This window comes from Ricinus communis, chromosome 5 (assembly GCF_019578655.1).
Source record: "Ricinus communis isolate WT05 ecotype wild-type chromosome 5, ASM1957865v1, whole genome shotgun sequence".
NCBI classification, from domain to species: Eukaryota; Viridiplantae; Streptophyta; class Magnoliopsida; order Malpighiales; family Euphorbiaceae; genus Ricinus; species Ricinus communis.
Window position 1 is genome coordinate 13,885,782 of NC_063260.1, and position 26,771 is coordinate 13,912,552.

Genomic DNA, 26,771 nt, shown 5'->3' on the forward strand with positions numbered 1-26,771 from the left:
TTTTCTTTAAGAGCTACTTTCTCTTTCTTTACTTATTTATCTTTGTTTTATTTTATTAATAAATAATTAACTAAGAAGTAAAATAGAGAATATTGATGGAATACACACATTTCAAGATAAATAAAATCATAAATATTAACTCTTTAAACAATTATAAAAATATCTTTCATCAATTAACATAAAAACTATCACATACAATTAATTTTCGCATTTTATACTTTAAAATTATTATTTACATAAAAGAATTTAACATTAGAGAAACAATGATAAAAATTAAAGATATTAACTAAAAGAATCCACGTATAAATTGAAAGTAGTATATTCTGTTAAAATAGATGGAGTATCAAAATTATAAATTATTTGGGTTAATGAAAGGAGAAACTTCACATGTATAATTATCACAAAATGCTCTTATTAATAAACTTTCAGTAGACCATAGTCGTAGCTCAGCAAAACTCTAATTTCAATAGTATCTGATGATCGACTGTAATAGATGGAGCAAAACATGTAGAGTCTTGTGTCTCAAATTAAACAAATTAAGTTATACAACACTTCCTTCGCTTGACCACATTTATGCTGACATGAATGATAGGCTTAAGCAGAACATTAAAATGTTAGATTTCTTGGACAAAGTCTAGAAGTTAAAGATGGTCAGAATGACGTTCGTCTTCTTCCATTGCTTTTGACTGCCAGGAACTTTCCAAAAATGTTTTCTATATCATCTTTTACATTGCACGTCACACTTAGTTGAAAAGTCGGATAAAATTAAAATATATCAAGAAATTTCATGTGCTAATCAAATCAATACCAATCTCTGCCACGTCTTACCGAACTACACGACCTCCATCCTCATTGCTTTCGTTCTCGATGGCAGTCAGTTTATATGCAGCCTTTTGGAGTTCATGTTCCTGGTGTAGCAGTAGTTCTCAGTGCCATTCCTGAAGGCACCAAAAAAAGTGCCCCCGTAACATGCGAATGTAACAAAGTTCTGTAACTTGAAAAGGAAAAACGAAAAGGCAGAGAACAGATGGAACATTTCTCTTTTCAAATTTGAACAGATGGTATCGGTAAATATTTTGCTTTTGTATACTTTGTTTATAAAATTTATATTTTTAAATAAGAGTTTATTTATGATTATACCTGTTTTAAATACTTAAAATTAGTAATAAATACGGCAAAATAGATTTTAAACTCTTCAACCTTTATATTTATTTTATTTTCTTTAATTTTTATTTATTCTTATTAATTTCTTGTATCTTTATTTTAAATTTTATTAAAAAGTATTTGATTCTTAATGGAAATGTAAATATAAATATAAAAACACAATGTTATAAATAAAAATCTCTATGTATACAAAAAATTTTAATTCAAAAAATATAAAGTAAAATAAAAACTCGATAACTCAATGTAATAAAATTAAAAAATAGAACAGCTTAATAATCGATTTTGTCGTAATCAAATGATCTTAAAAAATCAAAACTAAAAAAGAGTAATTGAATAACCTGGAGTAGAAATGATAGCTTTGACTTGGAGCTGAAATGATGGGTGATGTCTGGCCAGGCCACCAGAATCGTTAGACTCTAGTCCCACAAACCCCCGCACGAGGTGTAGATAATATAATTGTTGATGCTGGCCTGAAATTGTACCTGAAACACCGTCAAGCCTATAGGCCCGCCACTTCCAGGTGTTTCTCCATGATTGACGGGGTAAAGTATGATTTAAATCTCTCTTAATTGTTTTCTCCATTCAAGGAATTATTTTTTTCTTTGCTCTGGTAGCTGTCATTTTTATTCCATTTCACATTACCTTTATCAGTTACAAGTAATAGTGTTACCTCAAGTTAAAGTGCTCGCATCCGATTTATCAAGGTTTGTTGGTTTAATGAAGATATGGAACTTGAAATTTGCAATTTTAGTTATAACCCAATTTATTTATGTTATAATCCTATTCATAGAAAGAATCTTTGCTTTTTTAGTTTAAGCTAGAGTTTTTAGATCCAAAACACGATAGACAAAATCACGCAATGCTGTAATTTAGAATTTAAACCAAGTAAGAAATCAACACTACTGCTCTTGCTTTCTTTCTAACAAACATAGGATTGTCATTACAGTACAATCCAGTACAGTTTCCAGGACTAATAAACAGAGGTTGTCATAAATAAGACAGTTAAAAGAAAAAGAAAGAAAGAGAGATACGAAAACTGTTAGTGCCCACACACCATACTATTGGCCAGTTAAGGCCTAGCTTGTTATCATTCTCCATATTCTTTTGGTCTTTTTGCTGTTGCTTTTGGTTATACCTCGTAGCAGCACTCATGTAAAGATACTAGCTAGAGGTTGACGGTGACAGCTAGCAGCGAGAACCCTTTCTGCAGTTAAGCGCACCAGCAGTCCGGGTGATTGAATTCACCAGAGAAGAGGGTCTTGCGCTCAGGCTAGAAGCTCTAGCATATGTTGAAGAAGCTCCTGCCCCTGATTGCCTGAAGAATGCACCGTTCAGTAATTGGTCTCCTTCAGATCTCCAGTTCCAGTGTCTCCATTCGCTCTCCGGTGCATCCTCATGTTTGGTCACTTCTTTCTTTTCCCTGGCATCAGGTGCAAGAAATCTATTTCCTTGGCTGTTGATTGTAGGAGAAGCACTCCCTCCAATGGCATACATCTCCCAATGCGTGTAGTCATTGTTCACCACATGGAAATATCCATGCCTGCACCTGCATTTTTTCAATATAAATATAAGTACCCCTTTAAGCATTTACACATATGAGGTCAGCGAATTTGAACTGTTAAAACTTATATATCAAAAAGAATGAAACAATAGTTAGCTTCTTACCTTGGCATTCTTTGCACCAGCCCTTCTCCAAAATGATTAAAGGCAATGGTAACTTGCATGTCCTTGTCTTGAGTATAAGAGTCGCTGTGGCCCAAGAGCATGACCTTGTCATGATGGGTAAAGAAGTTATTAGAGAGAGTGATGGCGGTAGATCCATGAATAGCATCAATAAGACCATCGTGGCAGTTAGACAATGAACAATGGTCAACCCAAATATGCTTGCTGGCAAAGATGGAAACTCCATCACCGTCCGATTGAGTCCACCACCCAAAGTGGTCAGGAGAGTCCCTGATATCACCATTCCCTCCCTGCTTACAGTCGTGTATGTTCAATCCATGGATGATAATATTAGTAGCATAATGAATAGTAATACACGGTCCATTAGCAATGTGAACACTAGCACCTCTGCCATCAATGGTCTTGAAAGAATTCATGACTAACTCTTGCTTCAACTGAATTACCATATCTCTCTTAAAAATAATCCACAGTGGCTCATCCTGAATCACAGCATGCCTCAAAGTCCCCGGCTTTGGGTTCACAGCATCATCATCACCGGAATCCGTCACCACGTAGAATCTACCATTTCTTCCGCCGATAGCATCTTTACCAAACCCAATAGCACAATCGGCTAATCTCTTGCGGTTGGTCTCCCAGTTAGGGTCACACCGCCAGCAATCGTCAATAGGGTTACCGGTTCCACAGGACAGGTAGGCCAAGTTCCTCCTGGAGGCATTAATACTCCTACACGAAGAAAATGCGACAAGTTTGTAAAGAAACAGTCAGAAGAGAGAAACGTGGGCGCCATGCATGTATTCTAATAACAAACAATTTTCAGGTACAGAATTTCTGAAGTACATTAAGTCAATTTACCTGTGTACGTCTTGTACAACTAGCTCAGGATCAGGAAGAGGAGAAGAGAGAACGAGATGTGGAGTGATCACAAGGGAGAAGAGGAAAAGGGAAAAGACTGAAAGATCCGCAGACATTTTCTTTAAAATCCTTATCTTTTTCTTCCCTCTTGTGTTAGAAAATGAGGGAGTGTGTGTGTGTGTGGGGGGTGACAGTGAGTAAGGGGGGATTTATAAAGGAGTGAAAAGCCGGGAGTAATGGCGTGATTAATATAATAAAGTGGGGCATGTTTGTGGAGCTAATCTAATCGTAATTTCAGGTACATATTATTATTGTGGGTTTTCTGGTCTTTCAAAATTTTGTTGGTAGTTTTAGAAACCGTTAATCAAGCCCTCTACATCCCATTTCAACTCTTCTGTCTGCTAAGTCAATCTTGCTGACTTAAAAGGCTTTCATTGCGTTCTCATTCATAATTGTTTAACTGTTTATCCATGTTTTAATTAAAGATTCTTTACTTCCTCTTTCGTTTAATCTTTTCATTCTTCAATTTTTATTTTTCATATCTTAAGTTTCTCTTAGTTTAACACAATATGTATTTTAATATAATGATAAGTGAAAATATTTTAAAAGTATATATAAGCACTAAAGTTCTAATATATTTTTATTTTAATAAAAAATCATTTTTTTTTTGTATTTTATTTTTTTTTATATTTTCAAATCTAGCTGAATTGGTAAAAATTTTACTCTTCGAACTAGAAATATCGAAATTATAGAGTTATTTCTCGTAAAGTAAGACTAGAAAGATTTATAGAACCCACCGTAATCCATCTATAAAATTTTTCATCTGGCCGACAACTAGCGTATACTAATCATATTTTAGAAAAAAAAAATTCATTAAAAGTATATTTTAGTTAATTAATAGTTTCGGATTTTTTTTAAAAGTTAAAAGAAAAAAAAGGGGGTAATTTGTCAAAGCAAAAAAGTTTTCATCCCTTGACATTGGTTATATTTATGTTGTACATGTCCACTCCTTTCCACCCCCACCGTACACATTGGAAACAAGTATTTTTATTTTCCCATTGAAGATGTTTCATTCCTTTGTTAAATCTATCTGAAAATACCATGTGATGATATCTTATATCTATTTAGTCTTTTCTGGACCCGTGATTTACATGGCTACTTATGTTTATATGCTTTGAAAATTAATTAAATAAAATTAAGTCATATTTTTTTATTAGTTAGAAAACTTTACAAATTGGTACATCTAATCAACTATTTTATTTTTTGTGACCACGTATATGGACCTGCATGCTTAATTTTCTTTTTTATTTTTAATTCGTTCGGAAGAGCTTTACGGCGGCCTATATTTAACAAAGTTTTTTTGTTATGATGATTATGTGTTAATGCAGCTTGTACTTTACTTAATCCGCTTTAAGAAAATATAAAAATTTAGTTCCTTAGATCATGGGATACCTTTTACAACTTGCGACCAAAAATGAAACCCTCTATGATATTAGTTGATTATTTGTCCGCCCTTTTAACAAAAATTAAGAAATGGCCAAACTTCATGGCACTTTTGCCATGTTCTTATAACAGAAAAAGCAGATGGCTCTTGTTGATCTCTCTGTTACCTCAAAGATAAACTCAGTTGCCTTTTGTTGACTTGGGTACAGATACATAGCAGAATCACTTGGAACAAAACTGAATAAATCAGCAAAACATGCCTAACATGAATAACTATCAAAATAACAAAACAAAAAAGGAATATAACGGAGATGATCAAGTATATGAATATATAGCTATCCTTTATTTAAGAGTGCAATAGATGAGATTGTAAGGGTTTCTTCTAGCTTAATTGATTTTCTTCTCCGGCAACGGGCTCTTATGAGAAGGACTAATTTCAAGACGAGAAATTAGTATACTAACTCGCTTTCTTCCCCCCTTCAAGATAACACTCTACCACTGAGTTATATCTCTTTCTTTACCCCCTATTGAGAAAGAAGACTATTTAATCCTAAGGTAAAAGGCCGAGAAACTCAATACCAGTGATTTTTTGATCCTCCACATGCACTTGTGGATTATTGAGACTAGAATTCATACGGAAAAAATAGATTTATTTTTGTTGTGAGACTGTAAAAAAGAATATGCTTTTTTCAGATTCCGAAAAGAATAAAGTAAAGGATCTCATAGTTTCTATAGGGTAGAGACGCTCCGTTAAAATTCTTGAGGAAATATTTTACCACCCAAAACAATTCTGTTTAGCACATTATATATTAACTATTGATATATATATATAAAAAAGAGAGATATATAGCTATTGCGGCTTGGCAACATTATCTTTACTATTATCATTCCCTTTAATTACCACTTACTGCAGGAACAAATCTTGACTTGGGATTTCTTGATTCATACAACAGATATGTGGGTTTTGATTCACCATAATTCTTCAATGAATGTATGAGTATTACGGTGGATCTATTTTTGTAGCAATATTTACTAGAGCTGTACTCAAATTTTATTTTATTTTAAAAAAGAAAGAGAAATCTCTAAAAAATTTAAGTTTTCGCATGATGATATAACATGAGTTTATACTGAAAATTAAAACGGGCTACTAAGAAAATAGCTTGGTTTGGTATTTTTAACTTTTAAAAATGAGAGGATGTCTCAAATTCATCATCTTAACTATTATTAACCGATATAAAAATTTATTATTAAAAAAATATATTATATATTATATTCAATCCTCACGCACTTTTAATAAAAAAAATTGTATTAAAAATCAAACCAAATGAGTATAAAAATTAAAAAAAGTATCTTATAATTTCTCTTTGATAATTTGAAAAAAAGTACATATATACAAAAATAAATAAGTTTTCATTTACAATAGTTTAGTCATTCTCACTCCATGATGCTAGTGTCTAATTAAGAACATAGGTTTTAAAGCATTTGACCGTAGATTATGATTAAAAAAAATTTACTGGTCTAATAAGACAGTTTTGACGGTGAATTAAGACTTTCCGATGATAGCCTAACGGTGATGGCGACAATGACCTGCAAGCTGATTGTTTTTAAGTTCCTGACGATGTGATGATTGAAGCTTTAGATATAACTGACTGTGCAAGAATGTGCTTTCTTTGCAAGCCCATGGAAATTCTTAGCTATGCAAAAGGAGATTCCAGTTTCCTCCTCAGTTTCTGTGGTTAGTGCTCTCTCCTACTCCCTACCAGTTTCCGGTATGGTCGACGGTGTTCTCTCGCTGCAAGGGGCAGCAGCTAATTAGCTTACTCTCTTCCTAAATCAGTTGAAGGAAGGTGGGGTGGTTTGGACTGCAAGGTTTGATATTTAGGGGGGCTATAATAGGAAGTAGTCAGCTACAGATAATATTAGAGTTCTCCTATTTTCTTTTTGATGGGTAAGCCCTTGTTTGTTATTGCTTGTTTTCAAGCCCACTGAAACTAATTGTACAAAAGGGCATTACGTGCAAATGCTATCAATGGGCCGAAAACTATAATAGATAAATAAGCTGCAACTACGTTTTTAGTTAAGGATTGTGCGTTTAAATACCATTTTTATTATCACAAACTCTTTTCTCAAAAATATTGTAATTTTGGTTTGAGACTTTTTCAAAAATATTGTAATTTTAAAACTTTCTGTTAAAATTATGGTGGTTATTCTTTTTTTATAAAATGATATATTGTTATTATCAATTTGGTATTTATTTTCCAAAATTTTATGTTATTTCATTGTTCTTTAATATATATTTACAATATAACTAGTGCTTATAAATTATTTTTAATATTTTTCCTATATTTTTTTAGTATATACATATACATATAAAATATATAATATTCTTGGCAAGTAAAATCCTATTCAAATAATTCATCAAATGGTTTATGTGCATACCACTGGATATAAATAGAAGTGGTAAATCCCATTCATATCTATTTATTCATGTTTACTATATGAATATATATATATATATATAATAAATTGGTAATTTATATAAAAGTTAAATACAAAAGTAATAAAAATAACCCTCATTTAAATGAGTTTGATCACATTCAGTATGGATATCCACCCATAAGCACAAGAAATCCATTTCTAGATATCAACTCTTCCACCTTTTATTTTAAACAGAAATAAAATTATAAATTTAGTATTTTTAAGTTTTCGATGTATTTATTTTAATATTTGAACTATATATTTATCTAATTAAATATATGAACCTACTAATATTATAGTGTCTGCTGTAGATTTTATTGGTTAAAATAGTAATTTATCTCATTTTATAAATAAAATAACTTAAACACCTTTATCCCCATTACTAGAGAGGGCTGGTTAAGGCAGGTCAAATTTTGAAGCTTCGGTGTACAAGTACAACGACTGGAGAAGGTTTGATGCTTAGAGAAGCTTGTGGATTTGCCAACGAGTTAGGAGTCGACAGAGCCAGTTTTAAAACTGATGTCTCTGATGCTTTGACTGCAGGAAGAGGCAAAGTTCCAAGGAAGCTGGAGCTTATTATTTGAGACATCAATTGTCTCTTGGAGATTTTTGTACAAGCATAAGCTGTTAACATTATATATATATATATATATCTGTTAATCGTGCAACTGCTCCTCCCAACAGTTTTGGAGGATAGTGTTGCCCAGATTCGGAGAAATTATTGATGCAATACACTGCTTATTTGCCTTAAAAAATAGAAAACAAAACCAAGCTAAGAATCTTTCAATTTTATAACTCTTTTTTACCGTCAATAACTCTTTGCTACCGTCGTGCATAGTTTTTTTTTTTTTTTCCGGGAACAATTCCTTTTCATTTCCACCGCAAACCATCATATAAAACATGCCTTCCACCCGAGGGCGGTGTGGTAGGATTTAAAATAAATGGGTTGACGATTTTGAAAAATAGAAAAAAAAAAAAACAGAATCTACATAATGCTGTTTTATTACAATAACTATTTCATCTAATAATAATAATTAAAAAAAAGAAATCGAATTTCAGTGGGGAGCCACCACTGGTCTCACATGGGTCTCCCCATCCTTCGAGCGCACCACAAAATACAATAAGGAAAAGAAGTGTATAAGATTAAAGGACAGAATTAGAAAGAAAAACAAGCTGCAAAGGTAGGAAGAAGAAGAAGTGCATCTTATAAATGAAAAGCCATCGCCGTATTAGTTTCTGAAAATACTTCTATCATCTATCACCGTAACAATGAAATTTTTGCTGTAATGTAATCTGTTATATCAGTTATTATGACGATGCAAGAATCATGTTTCGCATTAACGCTTCCACCATCCTTCACGGTATTAATCACCTGAACTGTTTGTAATTCTCTCTATCAAAATGGCTACACCCAAAACAAGAGGCCCACAACCGACACCATATAATAATAAAATAATTCCGCTACCTAATTTGGACAATAGTACGTGTTGCGGACCTACCATTGTCTACCTAATGATTCTTGTATCAATTGCCCTATCTTTATTTGATGGTTGTAAACTCCTATTGTGACAGGGCATTTGGTCTAGTGGCATGATTCTCGCTTAGGGTGCGAGAGGTCCCGAGTTCAATTCTCGGAATGCCCCTCCCGTTTTTACTTTTTCTTTTTTAATCTTTTTGGTATTAAGATCCTAAAATAGATATTAAAATTCCAAAAATAAGCTCGTGCCTAATCTATACTACACACATGACGAAGATGATGTATCATTGAATAGCTGGCAAACGCCAGAAGAGATGTTATTATTATTACTATTATTTTATAAAAGAAAACAATCATAAATATCAGAAGGACCTCGGATCTCTGTACACGTATGCAAAAAAGCGAATTAGAAAAGGAGTAGCTAAGTGGGTCCTACACTGTGCACGTATGCAAAAAGAAAAGAAATGAAAAGGAAAGCGAATAGAGAAGCACTTTTTTTATGTAAGGTGGTGGGACCCGCCCTATGTAAGTCAGTGGTGATTGGGCAGATGTGTCTGAGTCTGTGATGGGTACGAGTAACCATATGGGCCTCTTCTCTATTATATACAGTGCGGTTCCTCTCTCTCTCCTCTTTGATGAATTGAATGATGAAAGTTGACTGATAACGTCAGTGGAGATTAGGGATAAGTTTTTTGGATTTATTTTCTTCACCCTCAACCATTTGTTTGGTTCCTCTCTCTCTCTCTCTCTTTATATATATATATATGAAAATTCGATGACTTTCTAATAAAGCTGTAAACTTCTCTGAATTATAAATCAGATCCAGTCGAGCAAAACTAATCACTCTCAAATTCTTCTTTTTTAAAAGAATTATAATTTTAGAAAGTGTAAATAACCAAATGTTGCTTCAGAGTCTAAGAATGTAGGATATTGATTGGCTAAAGTACAATTTACCACTTAAATTTTGACTCAATGAATAATTAATTTAGATTTAATTTTTATCAATGTGTCTAGTAATTTACCGAGGGTGGCTAATTCAATCAAATAAAAATACTTAATCGATGCAAAGAATAATTTAATTTGGTTCTTAAACTTTGCACTCAATGACAAACTATATAAAAATAAATTTTCATTGAGTTAGAATAAAATTATTTAATTTTCATGTAATTTAATCCTATTATCTAACAAAAATAATCATATGATACTTTTAACTAAAAGATTTCAATTGAATTATGTTACTAAACTCATTTAAGACTATATGCTTTTATAAAATTAGATTAAAATTTTGTTTAGTAATACTTGATTTTAGTTTCTAATAATATAATTGGTTGAATTAGTGGAATAGTTGTTCAACCACCGGATCATATATGTTGATCGGTCCAAATTATGTATAGATATTTAAGGGTATTTTAAAGCTTTAATGATATATTTCTATATATAATATAGTGAAACTATGCGCTTTTACCTCACTTAAGCTTAATTGTCTATTTTCAGGAATATTAGCAAAAAAGAAAAATATGGAGCTAAAAGAAGCTTAATGAGATATGTTCGTATCAATACCCAAGATTAAGACTCATGGACTGCTAATTACAAGGTCTAAGGGACATTTTAGTCATTTTGTATAATTATTGGGATTTATATTAAGAGTTATTTATAGAATAGTATTTGGTGGAGATTAAGATACCTAAAGTCTTATCTATTAGATAGACTTATATTAGTATACTTATTTCTATGGAGATTTATATAGAGGATGACTCTTCTCTATATAAATCTTTGCAAAACCTAATTGAAAGGAAGAAAGAGGGAGGGGAGTTGTCTCCTACCCGCTCTCTACACCTGCCACCATTATTTTTTCCATAATTCTCTACAGTTCTTCATAAACATTTAGTTTTAGTTTTCATTACTCTTCTTAAGATCTAAGGAGCTTTTCAAGAAGTGGAAACCGAGGACCAATCTTCTTCCTACTTGAAGAAATTCTGGATCTAAAGGGAGTTGTTTACTTTCTTATGTCTTTCTATTTAATATTATGATCATTGGGTTAAATATGTTAGACTAGTTTTCATAAGTGTTTAGTTTAATCTTTTTACTTTTGTATGAACCTTGTTATTTATTTATTTAATGAATGATTTTTTTACCTTCATATCTTTATTAGTTTCAGTTATTATTGTTAGTTAACCATCATATTAATTGAGCAATAGTAATTGTTATAAAAATCTTTAGTTTTAAAAGTATTAGAAACATCATCTTTACTTTAATCTATATTGATATAAGAAACCTAGGTTGCATCATTAGCTTGAATGACTTAGGGAAAAAGACACATCACCCTCTCATTCATTAGATCTAGGCTAAAGTAATAAGGAGATTACTAAGTAAATGACTCGATTAAATACTACTTTTAGCATATAGTTTTAGATCATAAATATTTTGCATTTGCATTGCATTTCATATTTATTTATTGTTTAGTTACTTTACTTTATGAATATCATTCTCTCAAAATATCGATTTAGAGTGTTTAGATTTACTTTTATTATTTTGTATTGATAATTAGTCCTTATAATAAGTGGCATCATAGTTCCTTGAGAGATCGACCTCGTGGTGAACTTACCCTTACTATAGAAACGGTTCGTGCACTTGCGAGTACTAAAAAAGACACATCAAACTTTAGCGCCGTTGCTGGGGAACTATGTCTAAATTTATTATATTGATTGATTATCAAAAGTGTCTTGTGTTTGTTATTTTGTTTTATATTTTGTGATTTATTTTGTTTTAAAATTTTTTTTAATCTGAAGTTTTTTTTTTTTTTGTATGCTTAGCAGGAAATAACTAGAAGAAAAATCAACAGAAGAAGTTGATATTATGGCAAATACACCAAAAGAAGTAGGAGCTGAAAGGCGGATGGCTATGAAAGATTATGCACTGCCTACAATTGATAACACTACTTCATACATAGTTTTAGGTGATGCATCTAGGAATTATGAACTTAAGAGCATTTATTTTAATATGCTTCCTTCATTTCATGGTATGCCTAGCGAGGATGCATTAACATTCATTAGAGAATTTTATACCATAGTTCATACTTTCCCATTATCTGGACTTAATGAGGATCAACTAAAAGTGAGGTGTTTCCCTTATTCATTGAAAGAAAGAGCAAAGGCTTAGTTAATGACCTTACCTCCTAATTCTTTGAGAAATTGGAATAAAATTTATCAAAAGTTTATGAGTAGATTTTACTCACAACAAAAGACCAAAAAATTAAGAGGTGAAATTTCTAATTTTTATCAAGAGAATGCTGAATCTTTTCATGAAGCATGTGATCGCTTCAAATCACTTTTATTACAATGTCCATACCATGGATTCACACTCCCAATAACTAACCAATCATTTTATGATGGGTTGACACACCAATATTAATGTATGGTTGATAATGCAGCTGGGGGTGCTATGTTAGAAAGGACACCTGATGAGGTTTATGACATCTTTGAGATGTTATGAGCCAATTCACAACAAAAGAGTGTGAGGGCAAAGAGAATAGAAGTAAATAAAGTAGTAGCTAGTAGCGGATGAACGCCCACCATGAACATAATTAGGAATGTCTAGCTATAGACAATAAACTTAGCAATTGTATTTTTATTTTTATGCAATTAAGTTAATATTATTGTTTTTAATTTTATTTATTTATTTTTTTTATTTTTTATTTATTTTATGTTTATCTTGTAGGCTTATATTTGATCCCCAAAAGGCAATATGTATCCATGAGAAGCAATTAAAGCTAAAAAAAATTGAACGAGCCACTTTGCGGCAGCGAATTTTCACACGGGCCCGTAGCAGAAGCACGACAAAGACGACACGGGCCCATAGCAGCCAGCGGTAGAGACGACATAGGCCTCCAGAGCTGCGAGATACTTGAGGAAGCAAGCCCCAGAGTACGAGTGACCAGCCAGTCATTGGGCCATATATGCCCCCAGCGTAGGGCAGCGTGCGTGCGACCAGCCTATAGCAGCGAGGCGCAACATAGGCACGCAGCGTGAACAGCGGTAGCGAAAAAATAAAAAAAGTTTTGAGCGAAAATTAAAATAATTAAATCCAAGAAATTGGGATTAATTATGGATTATTTTTAGTTAAAATATCCTTTTTTAAAATTAAATATATATCTATCTCCTCCGCATAAATAGTCATATCATTGATTTAGAACTTTATTTTAAATTTTATTCTAGGATTTATATTTATTTATAAGGACCTAACTTTTAATTATCTTAGAATTTAATCTTTCTAGTATATTTAGGATAGTTTATTATTTTTAATTCTTTATTTTTTTATTTTTTTATTTTTTTTATAATTATCAATGATGTGTGTTCTAGTGTGCTTCTAAGGTTTGGATGGTGGAGATTGGAATTCAGGTTTATGGCTTACTATGCATTACAAAATTCCAGGGGAGTATACTATCTTTTTCCTCTCTTTTTGTTCTTTATTTTTATATATGCAATGATATTAAGGACAATGTCAAATTTAAGTGTGGGGAAGGAAAATAGAATATTTTCTCAATTAAAATTTATACTTCATATGCCATGAGAATTAGCAACTTTGGTTAATCTTTTACAAAATTTTAAATTTTTCCACTCAGCTTTTTCTTATTGTTCTATATAAGAGTCGATAAAAGAATGCTATTATGTTAAGATTCTTGAATCATTGAGTTAGTTTTTAATATGTATAATGTGAACTCATGAGTTACTTGCACTTAAATGATCAAGTGTTCGTCTTTTGCATATAGACATGATGAGTAGTTTAACAACATTGGACATGGTTATGATTAGAAGTGTATGATTTAGATTATGATTTTCTTGTTATTAAATTGGCTTGCCTAAGTTTGTGAGATATGATATGGGCAAGTTTAAAGCTCTAAGTTTAATAACTCTACTCTGCTAATTTTAGTTGTTTAGTAACCGGGGATCTTCATGACCAATGTCGATCTTTGCGTAAAAAGACAATTAAGATTATGAGTATGCAAAGCATCTTAAAGTATGTTTTGTTGAGTAACCAGGTGCATTCATTACCCATGTTTGTATTTACGTAAAAAGGCATAACATCTTAAGAAAGAAAGAAATACCCCAAGTATCAAAAGTTAAAATTCAAGGGGTGTAAAGAAAAGAAAAGAAAAAGTATAAGAGCTTAAAAAGCAAGTGATAAATGCCTATTGATCTCTTATTTATGAATGAAGGTTTTGCCGTTTTGAATAGAGTTATGATAATTGGGATTATGCATCATATTTATATCATTTGAAGATAAGTTAGACTATTTGTTGTGAAACAGGTGTAAATGATTGAATGCTTGAGTCTTTTGATTAACAATGATTGAATTTATATTTTTAAAAGAAATTATTATGATTCAAGTGTTGTTGGCTTAACATGATCTTTGCATTAGTGAGATTCTTTTGAATAATATCTTTAAGCTGAGTATGGATGTTTTTCATGATTTTTGCAAAAGTTAATTCTCAGTTGCTATTTACTTGAGGACGAGTAAAAGTTTAAGTGTGGGGGTATTTGATCGGTCCAAATTATGTATAAATATTTAAGGGTATTTTAAAGCTTTAATGATATATTTCTATATATAATATGGTGAAACTATGTGCTTTTACCTCACTTAAGCTTAATTATCTATTTTCAGAAATATTAGCAAAAAGAGGAAAATATAGAGCTAAAAGAAGCTCAATGGGACAAGTTCGTATCAAGGGCCAAGATTAAGACGCATGGACTACTAATTACAAGGTCCAAGGGACATTTTAGTCATTTTGTATAGTTATTAGGATTTATATTAAGAGTTATTTATGGGATAGTATTTGGTGGAGACTAAGATACCTAAAGTCTTATCTATTAGATAGACTTATATTAGTATACTTATCTCTATGGAGATTTATATAGAGGATGACTCTTCTCTATATAAATATTTGCAAAACCTAATTGAAAGGAAGAAAGAAGGAGGGGAGTTTTCTCTTACCTGCTCTCTACACCTGCCACCATTATTTTTCCCATAATTCTCTACAATTCTTCATAAATATTTAGTTATAGTTTTCATTACTCTTTTTATGATCTAATGAGCTTTTCAAGAAGTGGAGACTGAGGACCAATCTTCTTCCTACTTGAAGAAATTCTAGATCAAAAAAGAGCTTTTTACTTTTTTATGTCTTTCTATTTAATACCATGATCATTGGGTTAAATATGTTAGGCTAGTTTTCATAAGTGTTTAGTTTAATCTTTTTATTTTTGTATGAACCTTATTATTTATTTATTTAATGAATAATTTCTTTTCCTTCATATCTTTATTAGTTTCAGTTATTGTTGTTAGTTAACCATCATATTAATTGAGCAATAGTAAGTGTTATGAAAATCTTTAGGTTTAAAAGTATTAGAAACATTATCTTTACTTTTACTATGTTGGTATAAGAAACCTAGGTTGCATCATTAGCTTGAGTGACTTAGGAAAAAAGACACATCACCTTCTCATTTATTAGATCTAGGCTTAAAGTAAAATAAGGAGATTACTAAGTAAATTGCTAGATTAAATACTACTTTTAGCATATAGTTTTAGATCATAAACATTTTGCATTTGCATTGTATTTCATATTTATTTATTGTTTAATTACTTAATTTTATGAATATCATTCTCTCAAAATATTGATTTAGAGTGTTTAGATTTACTTTTATTGTTTTGTATTGATAATTAGTCTTTATAATAAGTAGCCTCATAGTTCCTTGAAAGATCGACCTCGTGGTGAACTTACATTTACTATAGGAATGGTTCGTACACTTGCGAGTACTAAAAAAGACACATCATATATACATATAATATTTATATAATTATTTAATTTAATATGCCAAAAGCTATTTGAAACACATAATTTATATAATAAAAATTAATTTTTATAAATATAACAAATCATCACAATTCATAACTATTAATTATTATTATTAGACATTAAAATTAATTTTTAAGATTGAAGAATTTTATTCTAACTCAATTAATAAAATATTTGTAGAGTTTGATGTTTAGTATAAATTCAAGGACAAATCTATAAATTTTTTGATTTACATGTTTTGTAATATGAACTAGTTCACTCAAATCTTAATTAGTTGCTATGTAGTATGTACTCAATTGTCGAGACTTCTTGAACCGAAACAAGACTGATGAGAGACCACTTGAAATTCTTTGGGTGGGCGGTTTTGCTTCTAACATTATCTCATGTCAAGAGACTTCTTGAATTTGAAAAATTATAGTTTTAGTGGTGGAAGTTGATAATCTCTATGCTATTCAGGTGACACAAGGAACCCAGCTGATTCTTAATGCCAACAATCATAATTGTTAGAGGATTTAGAAGCATATGTTTTTTTGTACAGATTGCCAATTTTGTATGCAAGTAATATTTAGAGAAATAAATTTTGGTACAGACTAGCGTATTTCGGTTTGTGATTTACGAGTACCACTGTAAAAATGTATTGATTGCTGAGTCTCTATTCAAATGCAAACATATAAATATAAATTACTAGGTTTTTAATCTCTATTATTATGTGGACTTACATATTTAATAATAATTGTATTAATATTTATTTTATTAGTAACTTATTTAAAAAAGTTTATTTATGTAGAGGTTATAGACTTTTTGATATGAGTTAAATAAATAGATTTCTATTAAGTTAGTATATAAAAACTCTTAGGTTATAATTTTCAATTCGTTATATCATATACGATAATTAATATTCTATATCCATCAGAGATGGAAGAAACTCTAAAAATTAGAAATTTAACTGAGGGAAACCATATATAAATTCAAACACTTGTTTATTGATGTGTCTTTTTTAGTACTCGCAAGTGCACGAACCGTTCCTATAGTAAGGGTAAGTTCACCACAAGGTCGATCTCTCAAGGAACTATAAGGCCACTTATTATAAAGACTAATTATCAACACAAAACAATAAAAGTAAATCTAAATACTCTAAATCATATATTTAAGAGGATAATGGTCATAAAGTAAAGTAACTAAATAATAAATAAATATGCAATGCAAATGCAAATGCTTATGATCTAAAACTATATACTAAAAATAGTATTTAATATAGCCATTTACTTAGTAATCTCCTTATTTTAATTTAAGCATAAATCTAATGAATGAGATGGTGATGTGCTTTTTCCCTAAATCACTCGAACTAATGATGTAACTTAGGTTTCTTATACCAATATAGATTAAAGTAAAGATGATGTTTCTAATACTTTTAAACCTAAAGATTTTCATAAGAATTACTATTGCTAAATACGATGGTTAACTAACAATAATAACTGAAACTAATAAAGATATGAAGGTAAATAAATCATTTATTAAATAAATAAATAACAAGATTCATACAAAAGTAGAAAAACTAAGCTAAACACTTATGAAAACTAGCCTAACATATTTAACCCAATGATCATGGTATTAAATAGAAAGATATAAAAAGTAAAAACTCTTTCTAGATCAAGGATTTTTTCAAGTAGGAAGAAAATTGGTTTTCAGTCTCCACTTCTTGAAAAGCTCCTTAGATTCTAAAAAGAGTAATGAAAACTAAAACTAAAGTGTTTATGAAAAACTATAGAGAATAATGGTGGTAGGTGTAGAGAGCATATAGGAGAAAACTCACCACCTTCCTTCTTTCTTCTTCCTTCCTCTTCCTCCTCCTCTAAATAAATTTCTCTAGATATGAGTATACTAATATAAGTCTATCTAATAGATAAGACTTTAAGTATCTTAATCTCTACCAAATACTTAATCTCTACCAAATACTATTTCATAAATAACTCTTAATATAAATTTTAATAATTATACAAAATGACTAAAATATCTCTTGGGCCTTATAATTAGCAGTCCATGCGTCTTAATCTTGGACATTGATACGAATATGTCCCATTAAGCTTCTTTTAGCTCCATATTTTTCTCCTTTTGCTAATATTCCTAAAAATAGACAATTAAGTTTAAATGAGATAAAAATACATATTTTCACCATTTTATATATAAAAATAGACAATTAAACTTTAAAATACTCTTAAATATCTATACATAATTTAGACCGATCATTTATAATTTACTCTATAAAAAATTTAATTACTATAATGGAAACATATATTTATGGCTAAACATTCTTAATAATTAAGACATGATAGTTTTAGATATTAAAATTTGATAATCAATATAGATTTTAATATTTATGATTTGATGGATCATTTATTGTTTATTTTTATAAATAATAAAGTCTAACATAAATTCCTATTATTTAAATAATTTATGTTTATCATTCATCAAATTATCTATTTTTTTTTTAAATTAGAAGGGATAGAGGGATTTTGCTATAAAATAGAAAATAAATTAATATATTTTAAAAAAAAATTCAATATACTAAATGTCTAGTCACCATATTAAAAAGGAGTGATTATCAGATTATATTTTTAATTTTCTAATAAATGAAAGATCTATATTCCGTGCAAAGAAAAATTTAAGAGATCCCGTGGCAAAAGTAAATTTGGCATGCCTTATTGCAGCTTGACCAGTATAAGCAACAGAGTCTAACCCATCACGTGAATTGCCTTAAAATCAAAGGGCACAATTTTAGGGTTATTGTACCCTCCCCCTCTCTCTCTCTGATCCCGAGTTTACCCAATTTTACACATCTACCCTCTCCCAAAACCCATCAGGAAATCTAGATAACAACACTATCCACTCTTTATCCAATCTAATACTTGCACGTGGCAATAGCCCAATACGTCACCATCATCTTCTTGTCCAAGAGAGAATAGATCTCATTACACTACCATTTTATGTGCCAAGTAATCAAAGCCTTGCACTTTTTAATTTCTCTCAGCTTTTGTTCCCTAACCTTTCTTAGCTCAGTAGAAGCTGGACACAAGAAAAGAAAAGGAAAGAGAGAGACATCAAATAGAAATATGTGTAACAAGAATGGGTCTGTTAAACCAAGAAAAGCAAAAGCACCTCCAAACCCAGCAAGAAAATCAAGAACCAAAACAAGAAAACCAAAATACCTCTCTCTCAAACTTCAACTTTCTCATCATCATCAAAACAAAACCGAAAAAAACAAAATGCCTCATAAACAGCAGCAGCAGAAGCAGCTGATCAATCTTTTCCCTCTCCACCCAGAAAATCTAGTTCAGGATCATAAAGATCACATGCAAGAACAACACGATGATCAAGTATCTGACCACGTAGCTTTTCTCTTTGAAACAGCCACCGATGACACATCCACTTCTCTCCATGCCATTCTTGATTCCACAACTACCACCACCACCACCACTACAACAACCTCCGAGGAGGGTAGCCCACTGTCCCCTTCATTGACATATGTATACAGAGGGCATGATCACGGAGAACGTGAAGGGTCATCGCTTGTAAAGACAGCAATGAAGTGTCAAGAAAGGGATGCGAGTAAAGAGAGATGGGTGAGTTACTGGGAAGTAGTGGAGAAGAAAGAACAGGAAGAAGTAAGTAGTAATTGTCGTTATACTGCTGCTGATTCATTGGAGAAGATGGTGGTGCGGCAGCAGCAGGCGGTAGGTGATGATCATAACAATAAGATTATGGGTTTGGTGGGATTAAAGCTTGATTATCAAGAGATCTTGAATGCTTGGTCTGATAAGGGCCCACTTTATATCAAAGGAGAGTCCCCACAAACTGTCCCTGACTTGCTTGATGCTTCCAATGTAACGTCATCTTTCTTTAAATCTTTTCCATTCACTATTCTTTTTATTCAGTTTAATTAAGCCATGTGTTTGTGTTATGCATATAATATTTTGATTAAGATAAATTAATGACTCATCACATGACATAAGAGCTTTTTTTGTTTATATATATATATACATATATGAAGATTTTACAAACTCTAAAATCTGCAGCTAATGAGGAGGTATCTATCCCCTTTCATGGCAGCTTATTATTGGAATCTTTAACAAGAGCCATAGTTGTAGGGGGCCACACAGCACTTTTTTGCTTTTTTGGGGGGGACGTGGGTGTACCTTTTAGCCAGCTAGAGCTGTTTTCAGGAAATTAATCAGTTCTGTTTTATTCTACACCCACAATTAAGAAAGAAAAGAAAAGAAAAGGAGCCAACAATTATATTGATGAAGTTGGTCTTTTTTCTTTTACTGGGGCAGGCCTTAGTAAATATATGGACAGTGCCAGAATTGGGAAGCAGCAGCAGCATAAAAGAAGAGAAAGAGGAGTGGAAATTGGGACAAAGAGAGGCAAGTGTTTTGAGATACAAAGAGAAGAGGCAAAGCAGGCTTTTCTCCAAGCGAATTCGATATGAAGTTCGAAAACTTAATGCTGAGAAGCGCCCTCGTTTGAAGGTAACTACCTTTTCATCTAATAGCCGTCATCACATGTATTTTGCTCATTCTGTTCAATTTGATTTTGATCCACAAGAGTTCAGAATTTTTTATTACCACCAAAATATTAACTGCTTTCTTGTGTTCCGACCCCAAAATTTTCTTTCCATTCCAGCTTTATTTAAATTTTATATTTTGGTATTGGATAATTAATATATATTTTATTTTTATTATTAATAAATACATATTAATTATCTATCATTTTAGTATATAATTGAAGTCTAAACAAGAATATTTAATAAATTTATAAAATAAACGTATTCAAAACATAATATTTTCTTTTAATATATTAACGCTTTTATCGGGTAGTATCTATTCGAACAAATATCTAAAACCTGAATTTTGTGTGCTCTGTTAAGAAGGACGATAAGTAAAAACTTTCTAGAATAACGAGTAATAACTTAGCATCAACAGTTGCTGAATTGAAATTTTGACAACCTGAACTTCTGTTAATTATTTATATTTGCCACAAGTGGCTATATTTAATCCCACTTTTTGATGCAGTCATGAGTTTTATTTATCGATTCTTTGACAGGGACGATTTGTAAAGAGAAACGGAGAAGAGTAACCTTATTTTTGGACAATTTTTATGTGCTATATTACTAAGAAGCTCGCTTCCTTTCTCTAGAGCTTTCTTTGTTCCATCTTGCTTGTGACTGGTAAAAGCTCTGATTAAATGCTAAGGATATGAAAAATCAGTCCACAAGAACAAAGGGGACTAAAATAAATTTGTACAAAAAGCTCTATTGGCACCATCTATGAAATGCCATGTTTGGAATAATAGTTCTGATCAGACAATTCAAGTTTTATTAGGCATCAGTTTCATTTTTTTTCCCACCCCATTTTTTGCTCTGATTTTGAATTGTTTCTTATCCACCAGCACTTAATTGAATCTTTATTATTTAATAAGAAGTGCTTAACCACAGAGGAAACCCAGTAGGCTTTAATAAGCAACTCTTTTGGTTTAAAATTTCCATCTTTTGAGCTAGAGTTTCCATATATGGGTTGATCTAAAACATAATTTTTTAGATAAATTCTTTTTAATTAATTGCATAGCAATGTAAATCATTATTTATTATCTATGCTACTAGTATAAATAAATTCTTAATCATAGATAATGAATTATTCAACCAGTGTAAAATGATATATCTAATAAATAATTATATGTTAGTATGCAATTGATTTTGTTTATAAATGATACGATAGACTAAGTTTATCTAAATTTTTTTTTTCATGATATGAGTATGTATTTGAATATATAATATAGTAGAAAATTAGAATGTTTGTAATGAAACATTAATGTAATGCAAAAAATTTGTTGATCCCTTCAGCCACGAATGCTCTCCAATTTAACATATGATAAATTGGGTCGATACATGGAAACTAGTTTCTAAATATAAAAGAGGATTACGTGTGTGTGTGTTTGCAAATTTAAAAAGTATGTGTAGCACAGAGGTTATTTGAGAGTTCTGCATACATCTACGTTCTAGTTATAATATTTTAAAATCTTAATGGTCCCTAAGAACATCCACAAGTCAAATTGGCAGAATGCGTCAATTGCATTCTTATGGAATTAGATTCTGACATGAACGAACCACTAGGCGTTTTTATCTTTGTTTTTGACTTTTCCTTCATGGTCGAAATTAAAACTGAGACTTGCTATTTTTCAAAAATAAATACAAATATTAAAACAGCAATACTGAAATGGTATGAAAATGTTGGTTTGAAGAAATTGATTAAAAAGAAATATCCTAGAATATTAAGCATTTTATAAAAGTGATCAGCTGTGTTAACAATAAAATCATCACCTCATTGATATTAATTAGGATAATGTTATCTACCTTAGTTATAAACTTATAACTATTAACTAGGATGGGTAATTTCTTCTGATAACTTATTAGTATATGGTTTTTTCATTTTAAGATGCTCTGCTCCACCTATAAAATAAGGGGCCTTGATCTATATTGATTCAGCTTTTTAATAGGTATTTGATGAAAAATGTTTAGCAATCTTCATAGGAAGTAATAATGTCAAGATTAAATGGTCTACCTTTTATATGTGAAATCATATTACTATACAATAAGGGAACATTTTAGTTGTACTAATGACACTAGTAATTGTAACTTAAAAGCAAACCATTAATAACATTTATAATAATAAGTAATTTTGTCCTAATCTATTACTTTCCTTTCTTTTTCATTTTTTCCTTTTCTACATGGAAGCTGCTGTCATGACTTAAGTGCCAACCCTTCCAACCACAAAAGAAACAAAAGTAGACCTCTCACTCTAGAAATGATTTATCTAGCGAGTGAAGTAGTATCAGCATCAACCATTTAGGTTTTAAATCGCACTACACATATATGTATGTATGTATATGTATATATAATTGAATCAAAAGAATCACGAATCTTAATTGATACTGATGGAGAATCGGACCTATAAATCTAGTACCGTTCATCCAAATTAAATAAGCTATATTCAAGACTGGATCCAAATCTTAAAACTAACTATCGAATCTAATGTCAAGGTTATTTGGGGTTAACCAAATAGTATGATATATGAAAGAATTACTATTGTTAACAACATGCAACAAAATGAGAAGTTGTTTGTTAAATCTCACAAGGAATTCTAAAGGTTTAATTGCAAAAAAAAAGTTGTATTTTTTTATTGAATTTTAAATTTAAAATGTATAATTTAATTTTTTAATAAATATAAAGTATAGGATTGTTTTGGCAATTAAGCCAATTTTAAAGGAACCTCATCCCTTAAACTATGCAAGGGAAGGTGTCTCCTGAATGGGCTAAGTCAATTGTGTCCCTAAATTTCTTTTGTCTTTTACTTTCTCCATTCTTAAACTGATACTAATTTTAGTGATAGAGTGACCATTGAACAAACCATCCAGTATCTCCTTGACTTCTTTATTATCTTGCAAGACATTAGGCCCCATTTTGGTCGGACCATTTAATATTTTCAATTTGAGCTCAGATTTTATATAAAATTATATTTTAGAATATAGTATAGGAAAAGGATAATATTTAATTTAATTATTCCAATTCTAAAGTAGCAATTCAAATGAAATTATTTATTTTTAAAAACTAAACCAAATTAAATTTAGAAAAGAAAAACCTAAATTGACCAGGTTTTGTTATTAATTATTATATAATGGTTTTGAATGTTATTAAATTTTGTTGAGATGAGTTCAGTTTAAACAAAATAATGGTGACGCACACCCAGCAATGGTGTTTTATTTTGAATCATCAAACGAAGAGGCTTGTAAATTATGTCACCAAAGGGGAAGTCATCTTCACCAAGAAATTAAAAGCATAGAAAAATGCATAATCAATATGATGTTGATAATACAGCAAGTGATTCTTATCTATTCAGGCCACTTGTCTAAACTGTGCCTGTCTATCTTTTTCCATCTACAGTATCAACTCTCACCAGTAACTTGCTTTTTTCCTTCCTTTTCTTTTCTTTTATTTTCTTCTTGAAACATCTATTTCATTTGCAATTTCTTCTTTGAATATAGGTACTAGACATATCTCTATTCTGCTGTCTTAGTTAGCCATCTCTACATGCCTCTTTTGTATGTTTCTGTGTGTGTGTGTATATGTTTTTGGGTTCTTGAAGTTGATGAAAACTGCTGATGCTTTTGTTGACAGAAGATAGAGAGCACAACTTAACATACCCAACGACAGATTTGTGTATGTGAAGTTTTGTGCTCTTTTTTCTTCTGTCAACTTATATAAGTATGGTTTCCACAGTCTGACCCTCCCTCTTTAACATCTACTGACCATATATATATATGGTGATATAATTGTTTTTCCCTCTTCCGAGTTTATTATCACCTTGTATTAGCTAGTTTGCCCTAACATTTATAGCTTTCTTTGTACTTGTTGTATTTTTCTCTTCTGGGCAGGGAACTCCTATCTACTTGCAGTTTTCCGAGGAGTGAGGAATACACATTCTATACTGGTTACCTGTCTCTTCCTGGTAAGATTTACTATTCATAGAAGTGTCTTATCCTCTTGATAAGGTGTGTGTTAAATGGAGGGTTAGCAAGATATAGTTAATCACCTGTTCGGTTCAAAATCGGAAATGAATATAATAATACAAATAGGAATAAAGAGGAATGTCATTGGAAATGATTATATTTTAATATGTTGTTTAGTATAGTGTGTAATGTAAATCAAATTCATTTACCATTCACATCAATAATCTATATATATATATATTAATTTCTGAAATTTAAATTTTTTTAACATATATGTTTAATTTTTGACATATAGACTTTTTACTTTGGGATATATATTTATTTTGACACATGAGATTTAAATTTATATATAATTTTATAGTTTTTTCTATTAATTTATTTATTAATAAGTTACATTCCTAATTAAATATTAATTCTAATTCTAAGAAATATAATATAAATAATTATTTAGATTTTTAATTAGATAATAATTAATTTTCTAATTAAATAATGATTATGCTAAGAAATATATTAATTATATTTTAATAATATATTTAATTAATAAATTAATTTTTAATTAGATAATGATTCTAACTATAGAAAATAATATCTTTAAATATTATATTCACTAATAGAAGAATATTTTGATAATATAGTAATTTCTAATTCTAAAAAATATTAATATCAATTATATTGATAATATTATTAAACATAATATTAGAATTAAATTAATAAATATTTTTAAAATAATTTTTATATTATTGTATTAATAAAATTTTGAAATTTTAAAAAGAAAATAAGGATATTTAAAAATAGTTAATTTGTTGTTATGCTTTAAAATATTATAAATTTGTATCTATATATATATATATATATATATTAATTTTAAAATTCTAAATTTTTTTGACATGTGTGTTTAATTTTTGACACATAAATTTTTTATTTTGATATTTGTATTACTTTTTGACACAGGAGATTCAAAATTATATGTAATTTTTATTAATTAATAAATTATATTTCTAATTAAACACTGACTTTAATCCTAAGAGATAAGATATTAATTATATTTTAATATTATACTAACTAATAAATAATATTTTAATCAGATAATGATACTATTTCTATCCTAAGAAATAGTAGCACATTAACTATATTCTAATATTATATTATCTAATAAATAATTTTTTAATCAGATAATGATATTAAATTTATCTTAAAAATAGTATATTAATAATATTTTAATACTATACTAACTAATAAATTATTTCTGTAATTAGATAATAATTTTAATATAGAAAATAACATCTTAAATTATATTTTTAGTATTATATTTAATAATAAATTAAAATTTTTATTTATATAGTAAATTTTTATTTTAAAAAATAATAATGTTAATTGTATTGATATGTTAATTTATAATATTAAAATTAATTAATAAATAATATTTATATTATTACATTAACAAAATTTTAAAATTTTAAAAAACTCAAGGACATTTAAAAATAGTTAGGTTGTTATTATTTTTTTAAATTCTATAAAGTAATAGTAAATATTATAAAATTTATTCAATTTTATCTATCAATTTAATTTTATAATCAAAATAATAGTAACGATTGTGCAACAAACGAGTAAACGATTAGTAATACTTAATTTATAACTATTAGATACAAAAGAAATATAAAAATAATGTTTATATAAATAAAAAATTATTATTTTATTTATTTGACCATTGATTATCTTATAAAAATGCTTTTCATTTCTTAAGAAGGACGGAAAATAGATATTCATCGACGGAATAATTCTATTTTAACTCCAAAGTAATTTTTGATGAATCAAATATAACAGCAAAAACTACTTATTCTCGTTTTTATTCTCATCGTATTCTTTTGACAAACTAAATGAAGCATAAGCAAGGAGGTCAACCTCTTTCAAATATACAACATGGATTCTGGCAATGCAATATAGTTCTACTCTCATGTCGATCCGAATGAATCATCCTTTCCACGGAGGTAAATCTTTGCCTGCTAGGCAAGAGGATAGCAAGTTACAAATTCTGTCTCGGTAGGATATACATGTATTTTGTTTCTATTACTATGAAATTCATAAATGAAATAGTTAATAGTGGGGTTACCATTATCCTTTTTTGTAGTGACGAATCTTGTATGTGTTCCTAAGAAAAAGAATTTGTCCATTTTTCGGGGTCTCAAGGGGGTGTGGAAACACAAACACATAAGAACTCTTGAATGGAAATGGAAAAGAGATGTAACTCCAGTTCCTTTGGAAATG

At 29.8% G+C, this 26,771-nt stretch overlaps 2 protein-coding genes, 1 long non-coding RNA gene and 2 other non-coding genes across 5 annotated transcripts; 3 read left to right on the forward strand and 2 right to left on the reverse strand.

Annotated features, from left to right (window-relative positions):
• Positions 1-2,007: 2,007 nt before the first annotated feature.
• LOC8260359 (pectate lyase) lies at positions 2,008-3,904 on the reverse strand. The gene is made up of 3 exons (XM_025158730.2): positions 3,700-3,904; positions 2,830-3,570; positions 2,008-2,710 (listed from the first exon to the last, which is right to left on the reverse strand). The coding sequence occupies exons 1-3, from the start codon at positions 3,813-3,815 to the stop codon at positions 2,350-2,352; spliced, it is 1,218 nt and encodes a 405-aa protein (XP_025014498.2). The 5' UTR covers positions 3,816-3,904; the 3' UTR covers positions 2,008-2,349.
• A 5,287-nt stretch (positions 3,905-9,191) lies between these two features.
• TRNAP-AGG lies at positions 9,192-9,263 on the forward strand. The gene has a single exon. It is a non-coding gene; the product is annotated as a tRNA-Pro (tRNA).
• Positions 9,264-12,346: 3,083 nt separating this feature from the next.
• On the reverse strand, positions 12,347-12,453 carry LOC112536137. The gene has a single exon (XR_003080197.2). It is a non-coding gene; the product is annotated as a small nucleolar RNA R71 (small nucleolar RNA).
• A 6,324-nt stretch (positions 12,454-18,777) lies between these two features.
• LOC8260335 lies at positions 18,778-21,331 on the forward strand. Its single transcript, XM_015724029.3, has 3 exons — positions 18,778-19,828; positions 20,279-20,473; positions 21,048-21,331. The coding sequence occupies exons 1-3, from the start codon at positions 18,932-18,934 to the stop codon at positions 21,078-21,080; spliced, it is 1,125 nt and encodes a 374-aa protein (XP_015579515.1). The 5' UTR covers positions 18,778-18,931; the 3' UTR covers positions 21,081-21,331.
• Positions 21,332-24,048: 2,717 nt separating this feature from the next.
• Positions 24,049-26,621, forward strand: LOC112536136. Its single transcript, XR_003080193.2, has 2 exons — positions 24,049-24,505; positions 26,390-26,621. It is a non-coding gene; the product is annotated as an uncharacterized LOC112536136 (long non-coding RNA).
• The last annotated feature ends 150 nt before the right edge of the window (positions 26,622-26,771 follow it).

Coding starts and splice junctions, on each gene's coding strand:
- LOC8260335 (XM_015724029.3), top strand. CDS start 18,932: ATGTGCCAAGTAATCAAAGCCTTGCACTTTTTAATTTCTCTCAGCTTT. Junction 19,829..20,278: donor ACTTGCTTGATGCTTCCAAT/GTAACGTCATCT, acceptor TTACTGGGGCAG/GCCTTAGTAAATATATGGAC. Junction 20,474..21,047: donor AGAAGCGCCCTCGTTTGAAG/GTAACTACCTTT, acceptor ATTCTTTGACAG/GGACGATTTGTAAAGAGAAA.
- LOC8260359 (XM_025158730.2), bottom strand. CDS start 3,815: ATGTCTGCGGATCTTTCAGTCTTTTCCCTTTTCCTCTTCTCCCTTGTG. Junction 3,571..3,699: donor GTTGTACAAGACGTACACAG/GTAAATTGACTT, acceptor TTCTTCGTGTAG/GAGTATTAATGCCTCCAGGA. Junction 2,711..2,829: donor CTGGTGCAAAGAATGCCAAG/GTAAGAAGCTAA, acceptor GAAAAAATGCAG/GTGCAGGCATGGATATTTCC.